Below are 22,405 nucleotides of genomic sequence, written 5' to 3' on the forward strand. Positions count from 1 at the left end.
AATATTAGCAAAAATATATTGAATTATTTTCAATTTGATCTGTATATCTATTCAAAAATTATTTTCTTTCAATGTTAAATTTTAAAGCTACAATATCTATTTTTTTATTTTTTTTTATTTTTATTTTTATGAAATCTATAAGAATGTAAATTTGACTTTATTCTTGAATGAGGTAAGTTCCAACACCTCCTCCTCCTCTATAAAATTTATATGAGAAGGAAGGAGGGACTATTAAGGTTTCTTATTTATGCAACTTCTGTAATGGTAGTTCAGTATAGGTTAAATTTGGAAAATAAACTGACAAGATTGGAAAAGCGGAGGGGGTGGGTAATTTACAGACATGTTGAAAGTTTTATTAAAATCAGAAAAGTTTAGGAAATTTATTGGTTGAAATATATTTATCCTAGTTTACTCATCAGAATATACAATTTTTTCTTTTTTTTTTTTTTATAAAATTAGGTTACATCAGGAACAATAATTTGAATAATTATTTTTATTTAAAAATACAAAAACAAATCAAATTATTTTCAACAATTATTTCTTAAATGGTAATGAAGTACATTTTTTTTTTTTTTTTAATAATAGGATTATTTGGATTATTTAAACTCTTATCTTGGTTATTTTAATGTTTCAGCTGACATAACCTTTAGATGCATCTTTTTGAACTTAGGAACGTTTATGTCAAAGTCTTGTACCTATTCAGAATTTAGAACTAAACTCTTTATTCAATCCATGAGAGGAGATTATTCTCATTCCATTAGCCATGACCTGGTAGAGGTGTTAATGTAATGTTTTAGTCACTTAACATCTGTTATGTGGGTATTTGTTGCCCATTGCTAATTTCTAGTTTTTTGTGCATACATTAATTCATTCATTAAATTTTTTTTTTTTTTAATGTGATATGAAACTGCAAATGTTCATTATAATTATAGTGTGTGAAATATCTTTTTTGTTTTTCTTGTCGACTGATGCTGCCTGATTCTCTTGCTTCTCAACATCGTTTGTCTTTCTCTGACCACTGCTGCATTGATTCTGATTATCTACTGATCACTGCTTTCATGCTATGACCATTGATCATCTCATCAGTGGAGCTAGAGAAATTGAAACATTTTACTTTGTACAGATAGGAGACAAAAAAAAAGGCCACTGAGAATTTTAGAATTTATCTTGGAGAGAAATGACTTGCACATGAGGTTTGAAATCTAACAATTATTTAGTTAAATGGATGGACATAAGACAAACATCTTGGAGACTACAGTTTTTTTTTTTATGATTAACTTTCTTTAGTATTAGCGCAGGTGTTTGGAGGGGGGGGGGTGTAGATCAAAACAACCCTGTTTAAAAAAGAAAACGTTGGCCGGGTGTTTAGAGGTGTAAAAGAAAAAGTTTTAGTAGGAAGGTAGGCTTGAACCCTAAAGCCTGACGCGAAGGTGGAAACGAAATGGAAAAAAAACAGACCTAACCATCTCGTCTACATGGGGGAAGGAGGTGGTAAGCATCTTAAGTTAACGATTATAAAGTGAAATTGACAGGTGCGAGAAAGTCAAGTCGTGTGATGTTTGGCCTAGTTGCTATACCGAAATGTATTTCATTATAGTAATTTTTAAACATGGGTAAATAAATATGAATCTAAAAACTAAAATGACTTCACTGCATCCCAGGCAACACCGGGTAGGTGTAGCCAATCTATAATATAAAGAGCAGTTGACTGTGTGTATGCTTGTATGTCCAGCAAAATCTCAAAATGACAAAACAAAACCCCACAAAGTTGGTACTTTAAGTGGTGTTACCCTAGGTAAAGCGCTATCTAGGATATAGAAAACTTATTCATTCTTTTATCCTAAACTGGTGCAGATTTCATTGGAAGGTGAGGAGGGGGTCCGGCCAGATTACATACTAACTAAATGGAAATCATTTTTTTTTTTTTTTTTCAAGGAGTTATTTCTCTTATGCCAACTTATTCCTTGAAGAATCTATAAAAATATATCCAGAGAAAGAGGAATGAAGTGAGAAGGGGGAAAAAGAAAATTAATAGAATTTTTAATAGAAAGATGTTTTCTTTTTGCACTGGGCAACACCAGGTATCCCTGCTAAGATGAATTTAAATTAAAAATTTTTTTTAAATTTCAGATTCATTGGTTCAGTATATTTAATTCCTTTATGATGGTCATATTCCTTGTTGGACTGGTCAGCATGATATTGATGAGGACTTTAAGGAAGGATTATGCCCGTTACAGCCGAGAAGAAGATCTTGATGATATGGTAACGTGTGTCTTTATTCTTAAGTGTTGATGTGGTATCAAAAGTAATATTTGGAGTTCAAAGCCTATCGGATCTGACTAGAAAAGGCATAAACCTTCAATTTCCCCCTTAGTAATGAGTAAAATCATGACTTTAACTAATTGCATAAAATTGTTGACAGTAGGTATTATATTTTGTTAAGACCCAATAGGGGGTTGATATGCAATAAAATAGATAAATTCGATCGACAATTTTACCTTCAAGAATAATTAATCATTTGGTATTATTATATCAATCTGGCTCATGTTGGAATATTAAGAGGCTCAGGTTCAATCCTTGGTTGAATCATACCAAAGTCTTAAAAAATAAGTTACTTAATGCTCTTTGCTAAAGACAGCATTATAAAGTGTGGATCAAGGATAAGCGGAGTAATCTTGGGGAAGAATTGCCCCCTCCCCCTTACAATTCTGTATAGTAGCTAATAAAAAAGGATCACCCTCTATTATGGGTGACCACTTTTTACTTTTATAACCTCAAACCTTTTATTTTAAATATTTAATACATATTTTTCAAATTTCTCTGTTCTTGGCAATGTACTTGATTCAGTAGTAAATATTAACATAATGTTTTATAGTAGGAGGAAGTATGAGACAAGATCTCATGAGTCATGTCACAGTAAAAAGTGGGAGACAATGACCAACCTTTTTCCAGCTAGATCTTTTGTAGAGACCCTATCTCTCTCGGGGCTTAGTGGGGAAATCTGATATGAATAAAACAAGTTTTAAATCTTTGAATTGCAAAAGAAAGTTTTGATAATAGCAAATTTGAACTGTCATTATGTCCTCTTTGTTATGACCAGTGAGAACATGGTGACAAATAGATGGCATCCTGAAGCACATTTTAGATGAACTCAAGCTGGCTGTATGCCACTGTAGGACAAGTGTTATATAGTAAACATTCCAGATCCAAATTCGGTTCTTGTCCAGAATTCCTCCTATATTAAAAAAACAAAAATAAAGAAAAATTTGATGCATATACTTGTGACTAAACAAAAATATCATATTCCAAAAATCATATGAATTGATCAAGTATTTTTACTTTTATACAGAAAATAGTTTTTAAGTGATTAGTGGAAATTCATAGGCATTACAACACAAATCTCAGAGGCTTGAATTATTGAGTTATCTCCTTTTTTTATTTTTTAAATAAATTATATTTAAAATGGCAGACAAGTCAGCTGTTCTTCTGTTACTCATAAAATTTGATTTACTTATTTAAAAATAAAACAACTTGATCAATTTATGAGACTTTTGGAATATGATATATTTGTTTCGTCAGGGATATGTACATCATGTAGATTTTTCTTTTTGTTTTTTAATACAGTAGGAATTCTGGCCAAGCACCTAAAATTCAATCGTAAACTTATTACACCCTTTTGCTAAACGTATTTTGAAATTCCTGTTTTAAAACGAGATTTTTGTTAAATAATAATAAAAACAAAAATACAAAACTTTTTTTCTACAGGAGAAAGACCTTGGTGATGAGTATGGTTGGAAGCAAGTTCATGGTGATGTGTTTCGCCCAGCATCTCATCCAATGTTGTTTTCAGCATTAGTTGGAACTGGTTATCATATAGGCATTGTTGCTACCTGCGTTATCTCATTTGCCATTTTGGGAGAACTCTACACCGAGTAAGTTATAATTTCATGGTTGAACATGCTATTTTTTGGGGAGTTAAAGTTTAATCTTTTTGGTTCTTTTTGTAATAAGCAAACAAGAAAGCATTATATAAAGTGTTTATTGCTATATTTTACTCTCTACCCCCGCCCGTCTGCCACAATCACACACAAACCATTAAAGCTGCAAACCAAAAATTCAAGACTTCAGTTTTTATGCTAACTAGTATTTTTATAGACTTTCTATATTTTTATTTTGCTAGTTATTTCTCCTTGTTATTGAAACTTTGTGGTATTAAGAAAGTCTTTCATTATATTTGTTGTTTTTGAACTTTTGATTAATTAATAATGCAAATTTATTATTTTAATTACTTAATTTTTCTTATTAATGTTCTATTTTTAGTATTGAGCATTTCTTTTTCCAGATAGAATCTAATATAAAATATCTTTATTTATATAATTCTCATAAAATATAGATATATGTATATAAATAATATTGAAAAGAAACAAAATAAATACTATTGCTGTGGTTAAGTTTGAAAATATTTTCTCTATAATTATACTTTCTTATTGTTCAAATCTTATTTAATCTTATTTGCTTCCCTTACAAATCTGGTGTGACCAGATCTGGCTGTCTGAAGATATCGGCTTCTTAAGATGGAATGCACATAACATTGATGCTCTTTGTTTTTCTACTCCATTTTGCAAAACTTAATCATGTTCTACAAAAACAATCCACCTTTTGACCCTTTTCCTTCTTCCCATTTCTCTTTCTATCTCTCCCACTTCCTGACTGGTTTCCTAACTTAAATGTACTAAACATTAATACTTTTTCCCCTCTCCCATTGCAAAACATGTTCTACAAGGCAGGGAACAAAATGATAAAATCCTCTATAAAACAACCAAAACAAACCAAACCAAACACTACAAACTAGCGATTGAAGATACAAAGAGCTTGAAGAATAAAAATCTTCTACAAAATAACTGAATTCAGCATTAAATAACCCGAAAAGGGTTGATATGCCATAAAACAATCAAACCAAACTCTACAAATAAATAGTTGAAGATATAAAGAACTTGAAGCATAAAAACTCTTTCCAAAATAACGAGATTCAGCATTAAATAACTCAAAAAGGGTTGATATACAGTAAAACAAGCAAGCCAAACTCTTACAAATGTAATCGTCTAAATGTTATTTTTCATTTTTTTTTTTTTTTTTTTTTTTTTTCCAGACGTGGGTCATTATTGAGCACTGCTATATTTGTATATGCTGCTACTGCACCTGTGAATGGATATTTTGGTGGTAGCTTGTATGCTCGGATGGGAGGTAAATTAATGTGCTATCTAAATCTTATTAATCTTTTATTTCTATTTCTTATACATGTTTAATTGTTAATAGTTTTCTTGGGTAAACTATTTCTTGACAAAAATGTCTAATTTTGAATTAATTTTAAAGTAAAACAATTGAATGAAAATACACACACAAAAGTGTTATAGTGGAGTGACAAGACATAAAATTTACTGTGGCACTCTAAGAACCACTTCTACGGTCTTAACAAATTATCCAAATAGTTGAGTCTTGTTTAGATAACACATAGCAGTAGTTCATGCTTTCTTTGTTGTAGTGATACCTGTTGATTGATAGAAGCAGTACTAATAATAATGACAGTACAAAATAATTTGTGTTGTAACAATGTTTTGTTACCAGAGTTTCTATTTTTCAGTTTACAATTTCTAAAAGCCATCCAACACATGCCAGCATGTAAAATGAACATTAAACTGAATATGAGAATGATGCCTGTATATGTGCATAATATCTCCAACCTGTCCCATATAAAGGAATGGGGATAGCTGTCCCCAAAACATGACCACTTTTTCCCATGGTCCCAAACAAAGAGAAAGATTTCATCAGTTTATCTGCTGTGTCACAATCAACTTTCTGTTTGTGATGCAATATTTTAAGTCTAAACTTTGCCCGTTCAATGGAATTCTCCACTATTCTAATCATGTTGGAAATGCCATTTTTAACATTATTTTCATGCAGTCATGTACAATCTTGTTACAATCACATAAGTCCATTTTGTAACGCAAGTATTTCTCTATCTTGTACCTTTCTGGAAAAAAATACAAAACAAATATGAATTATCTTTGGAGAATATAGGAAGAAGATAATATCATTGTTATAGTATTTCATTTAACGTTTGCGTTGGACAATTTTTAGAAATTGACTTCCAAACTAATCTGTCTCTAGCCAGGTTTTTATTTATTCCTCTTTCTATTAAGTCCGTCTTTGTCATTTCCTTGTTTTCTTTAGTCTTCTGTCAATGGATCTTGTTACCTCAACTATTCTGCTTCTTACGTGTACTTGTGATGGCATTCACTTGGGGTGGGTTTAGCCACCACAGAGTGAATTTGCTGCATCACGAATCAAGGCAGTCCATTCAGATGTATCCGCTGTAAACTTCTTAGTATGCTTAAGTTATTCACAATTCCATCATCACACACTGAAAATACGAGGGCTGGTCATAGCTTCCAAGTTAACTTTGACTGTTACAAGCCACGTCCTCAGTTTAGCATTCTTGTACCATCCCAGTAGTCCTCCAGATTAGTTAATGAACAACGAAGTGTGTGTCCAAACCATTAGAGCCTCCTGCTAAGAGGTACTTAAGTTTAGGAAACTTACATCTTGCATGTATTGTAGCATGGTTAGAGATACAAATCTTGAATGTGTCTAAGACGCTACTGATCAGACTTTCAGCCTTTGAATGTCAGCTACTTGTGAGGGCATCTACTAAGCTAAGAACTCTTATCCATTCTTTCAACATTCTAATATCATCAAGACTCCTACATATCCATCATATGATTTTCATATCATTTCTCTTCATGCAACTGTGGCAGATGTGATGATCCTTAGCCTGGATTGAATGGTGGAAGTGGCTCTTGCCTCATCCTTGCCATAAAAGGGTCTGTCTTCACCTAGCATGCAATTGAAAATGAAAGAAATGTTTAAATCCTAGGTTGCAAGTGAAGATTCGAACACTGTCCCATTGATGACTAATACCAGCATTAGCAGAGATGACTTGTGTTTTTATTTTAACATCTGGGACGAGTCCAGTGATGTAGCTATGCAAATAGTTGGTTTGCATATATCGGATTTAAGTCAATAAAAGAAGGAATATAATTTGCATTCAGTTGGGAATTTAGTTTCTGAATTTGATATTGTGAAGGAAAAGAAAACCTCTAGCGAGCTGTGAGTTGCATTATTTTTGATTCTGGCAAAAAAGTCAATTTTTATTTAATCCAGTGAAATTTATCTTTAATGGTTTCATTGAAGTCTGAGTAAAAACACTTCCCTAATACTTCCCCCTCCCCTTTCTGTTTAAGCAACACATGGTCTCAACCGTCACTGATCAGGTTTCATTTCCATATATCATCACACTGCATACATATGCCTGAAAGTCTTCTCTTGGTCGGCAGTGATCATATTCTGTTAAGGAATGGCAGAAATTCCCCAAACTTCACCCACTCCCAACTTTTGCAATCTCACTAGCAGCTGCTATTCCTTGTGTTCCAATTGTATGACTGATATAATGAAACTTCTGGACAACCCCAATAAGCTCCACAATTTAAATATACTTTCTGAATTTTCATCTGTTTCCATTCTCTTACATGATTACATAAATTTTTGTTTTTATATCCAGTGATGACAGTATTCCAGGTTTTGGGATTTTAGCTAGCATATGCGAAATATAATCAAAGGTTTCAAATTAAGAGAAAAGAAGCCGAAGAAAGATTTTAAGATGAAAGAGACTTCCATAAATTGAACTAAAATAACCATTCATCAATTTGCACACAAAATAAAAAAGAAAATAATGAATCAACAAAAAAAACTATCAGAGCTATTATTAGCTGAAGTTTTTAAAGAACTCAATAGTTCAGAGTATAATGTGAACTGAATTTGCATTTTTTCCAAAAGTTTTTCTTTTTCTTTTTTTTTACATTTATTTTGAATCTTTTTGAAGTTATTTTATAATATCAACATAAATCATATCACAAATTGTCTTGATTTTTAGTTTGTTATATATATATATATATATATATATATATATATATATATGAGAGAGATATTTTACAAAAATATAGTTTTGTTACTAAAAAATTTATTTTTCAAATTGTAATTTATGTAAAACTTGAGGCTCAGATATCGCTAGAACCTAGCATGGTTTCCTATTTTATTTCACTTTAGTATAGTTTCACAATATCATCATTTATATAAAATCTTTTCAAGGTTTTGTGAAATTTGTCACTTTTGTCTATGTATATCGCATTAGTTTTTCAATATAAATGATCTGTTTTGTTCTACTTTGTGAAACACAGGTAAAGTGTGGATTAAGCAGATGATGCTCAGTGCCTTCTTGCTTCCCGCACTTGTGTGTGGTACAGCTTTCTTCATCAATTTCATTGCTATATACTATCACGCATCCAGAGCTATTCCATTTGGCACGATGGTAAGTAATACTTCCTCTGTATTAACATGTAGACTTGATTTTATATATATATATATATATATATATATATATATATATATATATATATATAATTACGTATTGGTTGATTCAAGTATGGTAGGAAGTGGGAGGAGGAAAATTCTCTATCATTTTATTTTTCCTGTGACTGCATGATTTTTCCTTGATCTATTTCCAAAGAATAGAGAGCACATCAATTGTGTTTCTTCCAGTAACTTACTTCACTGATGTGTATACAGTAATTTTGAATGTTAGATTAAAGAGTTTCAATTTTTACTTATGTTTACTTGAAAAAATGAAAGATAGATAAAAAAAATCTTAAAAATACTAAAGCTAGCCGTCATCTACTTTGCAATTTGTCTTTTTCATATATAGTTTTTTTTTTTATGGAGGTGGTGATCTTTAAATTGACAACTGTTTTCTTTAATTGCAGATTTGGCAACTATATTATTTTGAGTTCAGCTTGGTTTGGCAATTTATCATAAAAAGACTGACACCTGAGCAGCATTTGCAAATTTGTTCAAATTTATTTTGAAAATCATTTTGAAACATTTTGATGAGCAAATAATTTCACAAAATGAGCCTGTCAACTTTCCACCTTTGTTAGTGCAATTTAACCCATAAGATTATTTTCTTTGGGGGATAAGTAAAGTTCCATGTCTATGCTGACAAAATTGAAAAAATAGATTACTTGGAAGACAACATTCGATGGGATATTGACAAAATACAGAATAATTTAATGCATAGTTTGAAAATTGAACCTAAATTATGCCATTTATGCAAAAGTAATATGTCCAAAATTTTATTTTAATTATAAATTCCAAAAATTAATCTTTGAAATCAACCACATATTTGTATGATAAAAATATTTCTGTGATTTATTTTAAAGTTTGCCACCTTAAAAAAACACCTTTTATGTATACATTTAGTATCGATCTGTTTTTGTCTCTTTTTGTTTTCTCTTCCTCCCCTCTTACTCTTTCTCTCTGTCTACTGTCTCCCTCTTGTCTGCCTCTCTCTTAACACATTATAGTATAAAATTAACTTTTGTTTTAACCGAAAATATATTTGAATAATTTTGTTTATAAAAAAAATTTATAAGACCTCAGATTGCCTTTAAAAACTTTTTTAAAACTTTTGATAAAAAAAAAAAAAGTGGGTTTGAAATGATGCTGTTTGTTTTCCAGGTTGCCATCACATGTATTTGCTTATTTGTTATATTACCCCTGACTTTGGTTGGAACCGTGCTTGGTAGAAACTTGGCTGGCCAGCCTAACTATCCATGTCGCATCAATGCCGTGCCACGACCAATACCAGAAAAGAAATGGTAACATTTTTGTATTTTCTTTGAAATGCAAGAAATTTTAACACTATTCTTCAAATAAGATTTTTGTAATGTGTTTTTTTTCCCCCTTTCTTCATACCAAAGTAAATTAATATTAAAATCAAAATTGGATTCATAAATTGTAAAAGTTAATTCAATGTTTTCTGATATGATGTCCTTTTGAACATTTTTGATTTTTCTTAGTCAATTCATTTTTCTGATTAAAGTTGTGAGATAATCTTATTGATCATCCATAAATAGTTTTAAATTGTCATCTTAAATTATTATTATTTTTTTTTTTTTACAAGGGAGTCACCAGTAATTAAGGCCCAAATGCCACTAAAGGATAGTTAAAAAATTTTTTTTTTTTTTTTTCCCCAAATATAATTGTTTTTAAAGATTATGATAGACTTACAAAAAATAAATCCTAATAAGAACAAAAATTTGTTGAAACTGAATGTTTACTTTTTCCTTTAGGTTCATGGAGCCAGCAGTAATTATCATTCTTGGTGGAGTGCTTCCTTTTGGCTCCATCTTCATTGAAATGTAAGTCTAAAACATATCTTTTATATATATATAACAAGAAATATAAATGACTTGGCACTTCCTTAATGTTATAAAGCTTTTATAACCTCTACTCTTTTTGATGCCTCTTCTTTATTAAATTGATAATTAAATCTATATGCACCAGTATATACTTTTGTATTGTTGATATTTTTTCTTGTGACTTAACTCCATCTTTCATGTTGAGCTTTTTATCTTGATATTAAAAGTATTTTCAACACTCCTTTTATCCCATCATAGTCTGTGTGTGTGTGTCCCTAACTTACATACATACTTTAATAATGAGTTTTATTTTTTGCTTTACATTTTCTGTTTTGAACACGATTTTGATCTTTGCTTTTGATGAGTCGCACTCGTAGAAAATTCAAATTATATAATTTTATATTTTGGTTGTCTTAGTGACGACAAGACTATCTGTAAAGAACTGGGTCCTTTTAAAAAATGAAGGCATGAATCTTATTTTCAATTGTTTGGTTACACATGCATTTGAGTTGGGGGGGGGGCGAAATATGAAAAAAACTTGATAGTTTGACTATAAGTAATATATGTCAGCATTTAAATGACTATAAATAATTGGTTCTCCGACAGAGGGATTGAACCTAGTACTCTTGTTCGTTTGTTAGCACTATTTTCAGTAACCATGCCTTGAATTTTTTTTAAATTGTGCACAAACATTAGTCTTAGTGAATTTTTGCCAGAATGGATTCTCTGGGATAACACCCCACCCCCGCTATTATAGAGGTAAAATTGCTCCAAAATCATTTGTTCGTTCATTTGTTTGCACTCTTGTCAATAACTACTCGTAAATTTTTTAAATTTTGATTTTGCACGAACATTAGTCATGGTGAAAGTAAATTTTTCACTTGTAGAAGGGGACCCTGCATGCTTGGTTTGTTTAATTTAAATTTATTTAAGGTTGATATATAATAGTGTACATTTTTTTTTTTTTTTTTTTTTTTTTTTATCTGTTGAGTAAAAAAGCTGAATATCTTAATTCTTCAATAAGCTATTAACTTATATAGATTTCTGAAACCTGATTTAAATGTTCTTTTAAATCAAACACTTGTGTATGTGGCACAATTAGCTGATTTGATTGGTTTTAGCAATTGAAATTGTAAACTGTTTTATTTTTTTCCAAGTCTTATTCTCAGTAATGGTTGAGCTTGGTTGTAGCTATCAGTTGTGCTTGTGTTGAAATAACCAAACTGTCATTAAGCTAAGGAGGAAGTAATGGCTAAAAGGATGTAACCATAACATACTACGCTACCACTCCTCCCTAAAAATGTAGATGGTAAACCCTGGGAGGAGGGTATGACTACAGAACAGATACTACACGACCTCCCTAAATCACACATTGAAAGATAGTACATATGTCTGAAATAATATAGTAAATTGAATTGAATATTAAAAGATAGTAATATAGTTTTAATTGCAGGCAAATATAAAAATCTCTTATTATAATATATATTTTAAATTATCTTCTGAGTTTTTCCAGCATCAACTAATAATGTGATAATTTTTTTTTATGCGATTGATCAAAGTATTATGTCCGCATTTGTGAATAAATTGTACATTTTTTTTCTCTCTCCTTTCAGGTACTTCATTTTCACATCATTTTGGGCCTATAAAATCTACTATGTATATGGTTTCATGTTGCTTGTATTCCTAATCCTTGCCATTGTGACCATCTGTGTGACCATCGTGTGTACATACTTTTTGCTCAATGCCGAAGATTATCGATGGTAATTCTTTTTAATATCCTTTCATTAATAGTATGTTTGTTTTCTTTGTTTTTAATTCAAATCTGATGTTGAAATGATTTTCTTGAAAGTAAATTTTGTTTTATGCTTTGCTCAGTTTTACCAAAACTGATATTGCACTTCATCTTTTTCTGTCTTTGGTTAGTGAAGGAGAAATCCTTCTAGACTGATGCAATCTTAATTTTTGTACTAATCCAACATGTCTTCTTTTGGGGAGCTGGATTCCCCCAACCCCCATTTAAAACCGACTCTGTGTCTAACTCTGCTTTCATGGTGAGGAAAATAAATCAGAACTCCTTTTTATTAAAATGTTTGATTGCATAAACTGTTTCTGAATTTTTGAAATGAGGGTTGGTAGGTCAGATTATTTGCATTCGGATTTTTGTTCTCATCTTGAGTGTTATTTTCATAATATTTCATATTTACTTTTTAAACAATTTCTAATAAATTCATATCCTATAAAATACTTTTGTAATTCATATTATTTGGTTTCTTCAGATTACTGTTCTCATCTTGGAAATCATTTTCATGTTTGGTTGATGTAACCTTGGACCTTCTTTGTCAAACTCTGAAATCTGCACAGAATTTGAAACAGAATTTTTTTATTTAATCCACAAAAATAGCATGCTCCTGTTCTGTCAGCTATGACCATGTAAGAGTCCTAAGTAATTTGCAATTGTATTTTGAGTATTGCCAACACTGAAGATTGAACTCTCAACCTCCAGAAGAGTGTAACTCACAACTGAATTTTAAGTATGTTATCCATTATGCCACAGATCCTTGTGAAATGAGAGCATGTGCCTCTCATATATTAAATAAAGTTTTACATTTCAAATTTTATGCAGATTCCAGAGTTTGACAAGGTACACCTGAAGATTACAACAACTAAAACTTTATGAAAATAACACTCAAGATCAGAGCAGTAATATGAATATTACAAATCATAATTTTTTTTTTTTTTTTCTTAAACGTTCTAGACATGTTTTTTATCATAACTACAAGAGCTAAACATATCATAGAATTATGATGCAAGTCATTTCAACGGTGGCTGTCATGCTAAGGTATATTCTGTTCAGTGCTAGGAGGTCCACCCTTCCAGAATTTGGGAAAGAATTAGTTTATTAGTAATTGCCTGATGTGCTCCTACTGATAATGCTGACAAAGTACTAAAGCGTTTTTGTAGGTGAAATCTGCGCTTATCCTAGTGTGTAAGTTTCTCAAAACCACACTTTATCTTGTGTTTAACCTTCTGACAATTAAATAATATCTGAAAGTCTCCATAAAAATAAGCCAAATCTCTTCTCGCCTGTACAATACAAGAAAGTATACTATCTGATGTCTTTATCAACTTCTCATGATAATTATTTTAAAAAATATTTTAAATAATAGTATGAAAAGTATAAATAACGTTGAATCTGAATCCAGTGTCTTGTCTGTGCAGATCACAACTAATGGCCCAGTTATATTTGTAGATTAGTTATAGTTCTCGGTTTTAAAGATCACTAGGTGTGAATACGTCATCAACAATCAGTCCGATAGGCTGGGCCACTGTGGCATTAACTTTCCTGCTCTGTTGAGTTGAGGTATGGTTTTAATTAGTCCTAGGAAGTGCACCCTCCCAGGCTTTACCTCCTTTTTTTGAGAAAGGGATTGGTTTGTCGCCATTTGCCTGATGTGTCCCCATTAAGGAAATGCTGATGGAACTGCTCAGACATTTTTGTGGGGCTAGAATGTGCTTTATCTCTGTGCTAACTTTTCCATCCGAACCTTCTGATTATGTGTCCCATCTTGTTTCAGTAAGAGGGAGATAAATACAAGAACAGCATTTCACATACATCACCCAGCATTCTCAAATGGTTACTCATCTAAATACATGGTTACAACATACAGTTCAAGGAAGCAGAAAACTACAAAGATTATGATGGCATCTTATTTTTTAGAATTTCCCTGGAGAGACAGTAGAAAAGAAAACTTTATTTACAATAATAATAAACATTATTTAATGTTTTGGTATTTATGTAGAATGATGTCCGTGTTGAAATAATAACCTTATTTAAAAACCCTTTCATAGCATGAGGAGTCGAGACTTTTTTTTTTTTTTAAATTATTCTGTACCTAACAATTTAATAAACAAAAGATACCATAAAAGTTAAATTTGACATAGAAATCCTGTTGTGTTGTGGGGAGAGAGGTGATAAGGTGTATATATTCTCAGGTATATATATTCTTGTGTATGTGGTGTCTTAGGTTTGATCTTTCACAGCAATGCCATAAACTAGTCCGGAAACCAAATTGTATCTCTTGTGTGGGAAGAAGGGGTGTCTCTTTATATTGAGTCAATGTTCACATTTATAGCACATCAGCCCTTTTGAGGGGTTATAAAAGCTAAGCTAAAGAACATACCTTATAATGTCTTCTTCACATCTCTTGACTGTGTCCTCAAGTGGTTTGTGTGCCATCTTGCACCTGGAACAAAAGCTCTGTCATGCATAGAACCAATGTAAGTCTCATTTCTTTAGACAATTGGAACTTTATTCAGTTTCATGGTGTAATGTTGCGTCCATGTTTCCCTCATCCTTGGAAGGAGGGTTGGAATTTTTCTATCAATTTATCTGCCATATATTGGTATCTTTTTTTTCATCTTCTCGAAATCACAATAGACTACTATCTGTAGATAGTCAAACTCTAACTGAACCGTCTAGCAAACGCATGTACATCCCCTATTTGTTTTAAGGTGTTTGTGTGTGTGTGTGGGGGGGTCCGTTAACTGGCTTATGCTCAAAATACACTCACTGACCGTTGCCCCCCCCCATAAATGTGGCTCTAAAGTGGCTGCTCATTTCGTGTTTATTATAGAAAAGTGATCCCCCACTTTTTAGAAACTAACATTTATTCAGATCTTGCAATCTACTTGTAGGCCAGATTTTTTTCTACGTTTTTGTTTTCACCACACCTGAAAACCTTTAAAACTGATAATTTAGAAGGATTTTTCAAGGGTGGAAAGACTCTTCATATTTACCAAAAAAAAAGAAATAATGCAGGAATTTATAATTAAAAGCATTGAATAATACAAAGTACAATTTTGGGTAATTATTTTTACATTGGAGAGGAGAGGGTCTTTTGTAAATTTTCTTCCACCTTATGATTGAATAAAAAAAATAATAGCGTGAATTTGAATTTAACCTGATAACACTAATTACAAATAGCGCAGTACCAAAAATGCATAAGCACCAAATTTTAAAGTAGATATTGATCTAGGATGCATATGATGGCAGAGCGCAATATCATTGTGCAATTTTTAGTTTTTCAAGTTCAATTCATGTTTTACGATTTTTTTGTTACATTGTAAGGCTGAAGCACAGATTAATTACTAAACACCCTCCCCGTGTAAAGAATGACTTTCAGAATAACATTTCAGCTTTTCGCATGATTACATTTTCACTAATAACGTGATTAAATTTAACCCATGTAAAGTTTAGAAACCAGATTCGTCATTGTTTGTTATAGAAATAAACCCTTCTGTTTATAATGTTTACTTGTACAGCTTAATTAAAATGCCCACTTTCTTAAATAGCGTTTACATTTATATTTGGTAATGTACAGGTGACTACTTGAATTTAGTTTCCTTTAAGGAACACAGGGTTTGATAGTTTTTTTGTCCCCATAACTTCAGTCTTGCCAACTAAAATACTTTGCTCGGAACCATACTCTGACCCTTCCAGCAAATTTTGTGACAACCCCACCGTCAGGCACAAAATGGGGTGTCTATTCCGAAAGCCATTTTTAACATGAGGAAATTGGGGGTTGGCAAGCGACAAAAACAACAACGGCCATATTTTAAATTTTTACACGGAGAGGAGGGATGCATGCTATCACCAGGCAATGCCGGTTACCAGGTCCTGCTAGTATTTTATATTGTTGAAAACTTAAATTTTTTACTATATTGTTTTTCAAGATTAAAATGAATTTCAGATACATTAATAACACTTTTTATGATTTAATTTAAAAAGTAGTGTTTTTATCATTTTTATTCTGCTATAGGATTGTTTTATCTTTAGAAACTGCAAATTTTCTAAATGGCTTGTTTGTAGAACTTTCAGTTAAAGTTTTACATTAAAAAAGTGTGATGAATTTAGATAACTTTTGAACAAAATCTTTTTATATAAAGCTTAATTTTGAAAGTTGCTTCTACATTTTCATTTTTTTTTTTTTTTTCTTTTTTCCAGGCAATGGACCAGTTTCCTGGCCGGAGCATCCACATCAAGTTATGTTTATCTGTATTCCTTTTATTACTTCTTTTTCAAAACAAAGTAAGTATTACCATACAATAATAGAAAAACTAAACAGTAATTTGTGCTTTATTTTCAGTAATAGTGTGGTTCATTCCTGGGGAAGCAATATCTAATATATAAACTCGTCTGCAGACATTTCCAACTTTGATTCTAATGAGCCAATTTTCATTTGTTATTGTCGTACCATGTATTGACATTATAACAACGTACTAAGCTACGGTTTATTTTTAAAATTGTGTAAATAAAAACGTACTTGATCAAGTTACATGATTTTTGGAATCTGACTTCATTTTGTGATGAGTGTGCATCATAAATATTTTAAAGTACATTTACTTAAAGGAAACAGTTTGATTAACTCCCATTTAGTATTTATGATTAAAGAAAAATTATATTTTATTTTTTGTACTTGTTTTTAACTAAATTCATCTCACTTTTCTATTTTATTTTATTGGCATTTCTATATTTTGTTGGATTTGAGTAAAACTTAATTTTTTCCCTTTTTCTAATTTTTTATTTATTGAACATTAAAACTATTTTTCTGTTTTATACTTGTATTTAAAACTTTTTCAAATAGTATTTACAGTCATTATTAATGTGTTTTTTTTTCTTAGGATGTATGGCCTCTTTCAAACCACATTTTACTTTGGTTATATGGCATTATTTAGCTTAGCTTTGGGAATTATGTGTGGTAAGTAAATCTATTTTTTTTTTTTTTCATTTATATTTTTCAATGTTATTAAGTAAGCAAACAGATTTCTTAAAAATAGGTTTATTAATTAATCATAAATACCTTGAATACCTGTTTTGCTAATCTTTCACTATAGTTAACAGCCAAGAAATTGGAAAAAAATACAATTAATAACGTTCATCAAATACATTAAAATTTAATTTTCTATTGACCTGTATTCTTTTAAAGTATGGAAACTGATTGTAAGATTTATCACTATATTTGAATTGACTTACTGACATAAAAAAAAAAAAACGTCTTACCTTCACTCTGTTGTTAGCACTGCATTTTATTTTCAATAACCCAATTTAATATAAAGCTGGCTAGGGATTTTTATCCTCAGCCCCCAAATTCAAGAGATTAGACCATTCCTGTAATGACCTGATCCCTGTTGATTGCAGTGAAATGCTGATTCTGTGCAGTTCTAGGAGGTTCACCCTCCCAGGCTTTGCCTTCTCTCTTTGAGAAGGAGTTAGTTTATTGCTAATCGCTTGAGGCACCCTTACCAAGGAATGCCGACGGGGCTGCCCAGGCACATTTGTAGGTCAGTGCTCCTCTTTGGGGGTGCTGACTTTTCGATCCCACTTTCCAACCTTAGTGTCACAGTTCTTGCAGTGGGAGATAACTAAATATCCCCCCTCCCTCCAACCCAATTCAACAAAAACAAATTCAGAGATAATAAATTTTATAATCAATTTCAACTCTTTAAAAGTATATGGGTCAGTAGAAAATATAATTTTAAGACGTTTTGTAAAATTTATTGGTTGTAACATTTTTTTCTCAGCTGTTAACTATACTGTAAAATTACAGCCCATCCCTTTTTATTTTATGTTAAATGTTTTTTTCCTTTAGGGTTAAATTACAAATGTTAGATCATATCCATATTTCTAGTTTTTCAAATTTTATTTTACTTCTAATTGGTTTATAAAGTGACAGCAATTATGACCCCCCCCCCCTATTTTATTTTAAATGTATTTCTCTTTTGGGGTTAAATTACAAATTTTAATTCATATAAATATTTAAAATTGTTCAGATTTATTATTTTTAATTGGTTAAATTCTGATTATTTTTTTACTGAATCTCTTGTATAAATTTAGTTATTAAAAAATTTCTATTTCAGAATTTTTTTTTTTTTAACTATTAATAGTTTAAATTATTCTGGATTACCGTTATCTTAGACATTATTCTCACATTTTGGGTAATGTAAAAGTAAGGATAGTAGAACATTGCAATTTTGTATTTTAGTTATGGTTACTTTTCAATTATTTGCATATATTATTGTGATCAGATGATGCCCTGTTTTAATGAGTGTGGAAGTGAATAAAATATGTACAAATTTGAATAAATGTATTATACAAAGTAGCGGGGCCCTGTGGAAATTCCATATTTGTTATCAACATCAATCTGTATCAGTTACTTTCTTTTTTATTCATTTAATGTCAGTGTTTGTGTACATTAGTGATCTTTTAAGCAAACAGGTTTCGGGTGAAAACATTATGTACTTATGTGTCATGATGAAATTAGTATAAATTTTAAAACTTACGAAAAATGAATGATCCAGTAGAAATAGAATTTATCGAATCATGTTTTGTTTTACTGTGGAATCCTATCTCTATGACAAAGGAGATAACCCATGACTTGACAAATTAAAGGGTAACCAATTTTAAATTGACATACTTCAGAATTTAATTGTGGCTGATTTTTTTTTTTTTTTGTTGAAAATACATCTATCATAGCACATTTTCTAGTGGATCATTTTTCATAATATTTTTGGTCCCCTGATTTATCGGAGAGGGCCCTATGTTTTCAGTGGCATCCGTTATTCCGGACGATTGCCAGATAACTGTCCATTAGTTTTTCCTGAAATTTCGCCACAAATTGTATTTCATTAAATAGATGTGTGCAATAAAAATTTTTTGTGAAAATTCCCATTGCATCCCCAAAGGCTCAAGAGATTAAAAATGCTCGTACTAGCCAAAAATGACACGTTTTTCCCCATAACTTTTGATCCATCCATTAGATTTTTCTGAAACTTGGCCAAAATGTGGAGCCCATTGTTCTTAATATAAATCCAGTATGGGTGACCCTGGCAAAATTCTGCTTCGTGTCCTAAGAGACTTACTAAAAATGCCCCTTTTTGTGGCTTTTTTTTTCATATTTCTTAACAATATTTCTTGATATGTCTGACTGGAGTTTTACACGGTGGTCAACTCAAATATACACGAGTTGAGGCATGAAACTGCATAGTTATCCATTTACACTGGGATTCGGCATCCCCAGGGGCTCAAAAGAAGTAAAAAATGCCCCAAAATGGCCAAAATTTTTTGCCCCATAACGTTTGATCCATCCATTAGATTTTCTTGAAACTTGACTAAAATGTGGAGGCCATTGTTCTTAATATAAATTCAGTATGGGTGAGCCTGACAAAATTCTGGTTTGCATCCCTCTGGGACTTTTAGGGCTAAAACAAACATGCCTTTTTGGAGCTCTTTTTTCATATTACTCAAAAACTTGATATGTATGTCTATATAGTGGTTTTCCATGGAGCTGAATTCAAATATACATATCTTAAAGCGTGAAACTGCACTGTTTGTCTATTTTTCACTGGGATTCGGTGTTCCCAGGAGCTCAAAAGGGGTCACAAGAAAAGTTTTGCATCACAGAATTGAAGAAACAAGTGTTCCCAATGTTGACTAGTCAGACAGGGCGAAGCGTGTTGCTTGGGACGATTGAATTGCAATTGTGAGAAGTCGTTGGAGGAGTACCCCGAAAGCACCGTAATTTCTTGGGATACTCAGGCACCATGATTCTACCTTTTGCAACCAAGGCCGCCAACCCTCAATATTTCCTCCTGTATCAGAAAACATGCTATGTGATATACAAATATCTGTACGTGATGTTGCAAAGCTAATCAAAAACCTTGATTCCAGTAACTGGCCTTGACGGTATTCTAATTATAGTACTCCAAACTTCAACCAGAACTTGCGTCCATACTTAAAAAACTGTTTAAACGTTGTCTTAAGGAGAATTGCTCCCCATCACCCTGGAAAATCTCATCAGTATGCCCTGATTCAGGTGATCACTCCTCTCCCTCTCAGTGCAGGCCAAAAAGTCTCCTGTGCATTATGAGTAAGTTGCTGGAATCTGTGTCAAATAGAGAAGTAATCAACCGTCTCAGCAAAAATAACCTTCTTAGTGACACAATATGGTTTCCGTTCTGCTAGATCTACAGCAAATGTGCTTAGTTATATCCCATGGGATTAGCGAATCTCTCTACAAGCGGCAACCTTTCTAGTGCAATTGCTCTTGACATATTGAAAGCCTTTGATAGGGTATGGCATAAAGGTTTACTTCACAAGGTCTCCAGCTATGGGATAGCTGGAAATGTCTTCTCAATTATTAAATCATTTCTCTTTGATAGGTTCATAAGAGTAGTAGTTGATGAGTAAAAATCAGCTCACAGTATTAATGCTGGAGTTCCTCAGGGGTCCAACTCTCTTCCTGATCTACATTAATGATCTTCCAAATCACATCCTTACATCATTCATAGACATTTATGCTGATGACACTACCATCTATGGTAGCACATCTAAGACCGTAAACGACCATGTTCTCTCAGATTCTCTCTCCTCTGATCTTGAGCATGTGGTACAATGGGGAAAGGAGTGGCTGGTTACTTTTAATGCATCTAAAACCAAGCTTTTATCTTTACATCAACGCTCTGATCCTCATCTGGCATCAATTGAAATGAATGGCTTTCGTCTTGGGGAGGCCTCATGTTTTGACAAGATTCTGGGCTTAACCTTTACTCCTGATCTTAAATGGAATACGTACATCAAATCTGTTGCCAAGGCCGCTGGAAAAATGGTGGGATCCTTCTATCGATCCAGTAGATATCTCACTGCTGATGCAATTCTCTATATAAGAGCCAGGTACATCTAAGGATGGAGTACTGTTGCCACATCTGGGCAGGAGCTGCTAGAAAGGAATTGTCCTGCCTTGATAGTTCAAAACAGACTTCGTAGCCTCGTAGGAGATGTCCTTTTCTCTTCCCTGCAACCTCTATCTCACAGAGGAGATGTTGCGAGTTTGTCTCTGCTTTATTGTTATTTTCATGGCGAGTGCTTGACTGAGCTCCAATCTATGCCCCCACCCCTCGCCAAACTTTCACAAGAAATACCTGTCTAGCAGAAAACACTATCAATAATTTCCCCCACTCTTTATCTGTGCCTAAACCTAAATGTAGATTCCATGATCAAAGCTTCTTTCTTAGAACTGCACGCCTGTGGAATTGTCTTCCGTTTTCCTGCTTTCCAGCTGTCTATAATATGGTTGTGTTCAAGTCCAACGTAAACAAGTTCTTGATGCGCCGTTCCATATAAGTTAACAAATTTACCGAATTTCCATTACTAACGATTACTATATTGTCCAATTGACTACTGTACACTCTTAACCCTTATCCTTTAGTGGTCTCTGGGCCTTGATAAGTGGTGATGCCTATGTAAAAAAAATTAAAAAAATGATTGGGCCAAAAAGAGCAAAAAAATCTGATAAGTTCAAATCAAGTTCTCAATTTTTAACTATGGCAGAAGTAATAGTTGTTTTTTAGGACTAACTCAACCTTCACATTTCTCAAATTCATCATTTCTTCACTATTTTTGTGGCGTCATCTCACATGCAACACCAGAGGTGGACCCCACACGCACGGCTTGTAATTTATACTAATTTTGCCATGACACGTAATGTTTTCACTTGGAATGTGTTGGGTTAAATGATCACCAATGTAAATAAGCACCATCACATTTCCATTGTTTAGTGGTCAGATGTTTTCTGATATTATGCAAATTCATTCTCCAGTTCTTACAGTTCAGCAATTCCCAAATTATAATCCGTGTGGTCTTTATTTGCAAGAAGCCCTGCAGATAATATTTCTCTTGAAATTATGTCTGTCTCGATCAATACTATTAAGAAATTCTTCCATAAAAAATAATTGTCATTGTCAACTAAATATTCTTTAAATAAAACGAATATGCCTCTACTTTATTCATTTACGTGGGTCAATTCAAAAGTAATGCCTCCTATTTTTTAACTCCAAAAGTTGAAGAGTCATGAAGACGAGAGTGGTACCATTAAAACGAGCAGTCTTTTGTGCTCCAGAATTTATTTTTCTACATAGTCACCATCATTCTTGATGCACTTTTGCCAGTGATGAAAAAAAGCCTTGATGCCTCGGTCGTAAAGATTAGTGCTTGCTAAGGTATCCATTTTTTCACGACGGCAATTATAGCATTGTTG

At 32.1% G+C, this 22,405-nt stretch overlaps 1 protein-coding gene across 1 annotated transcript in view; it reads left to right on the forward strand.

The window, feature by feature from the left end:
* LOC145297605 (transmembrane 9 superfamily member 3-like) overlaps nucleotides 1-22,405 on the forward strand; it is a 140,445-nt gene that overhangs the window by 114,608 nt on the left and 3,432 nt on the right. Inside the window, exons 6-14 of the mRNA XM_080143664.1 lie at nucleotides 2,131-2,262; nucleotides 3,766-3,932; nucleotides 5,150-5,244; nucleotides 8,295-8,425; nucleotides 9,631-9,770; nucleotides 10,245-10,313; nucleotides 11,927-12,073; nucleotides 16,318-16,401; nucleotides 16,995-17,071. Coding sequence (XP_079999790.1) covers nucleotides 2,131-2,262; nucleotides 3,766-3,932; nucleotides 5,150-5,244; nucleotides 8,295-8,425; nucleotides 9,631-9,770; nucleotides 10,245-10,313; nucleotides 11,927-12,073; nucleotides 16,318-16,401; nucleotides 16,995-17,071 — 1,042 coding nt within the window. The remainder of the gene's footprint in view (nucleotides 1-2,130; nucleotides 2,263-3,765; nucleotides 3,933-5,149; nucleotides 5,245-8,294; nucleotides 8,426-9,630; nucleotides 9,771-10,244; nucleotides 10,314-11,926; nucleotides 12,074-16,317; nucleotides 16,402-16,994; nucleotides 17,072-22,405) is intronic.

This window comes from Euprymna scolopes, chromosome 18, assembly GCF_053919585.1.
Source record: "Euprymna scolopes isolate OS-2025 chromosome 18, ASM5391958v1, whole genome shotgun sequence".
Classification (NCBI taxonomy): Eukaryota; Metazoa; Mollusca; class Cephalopoda; order Sepiida; family Sepiolidae; genus Euprymna; species Euprymna scolopes.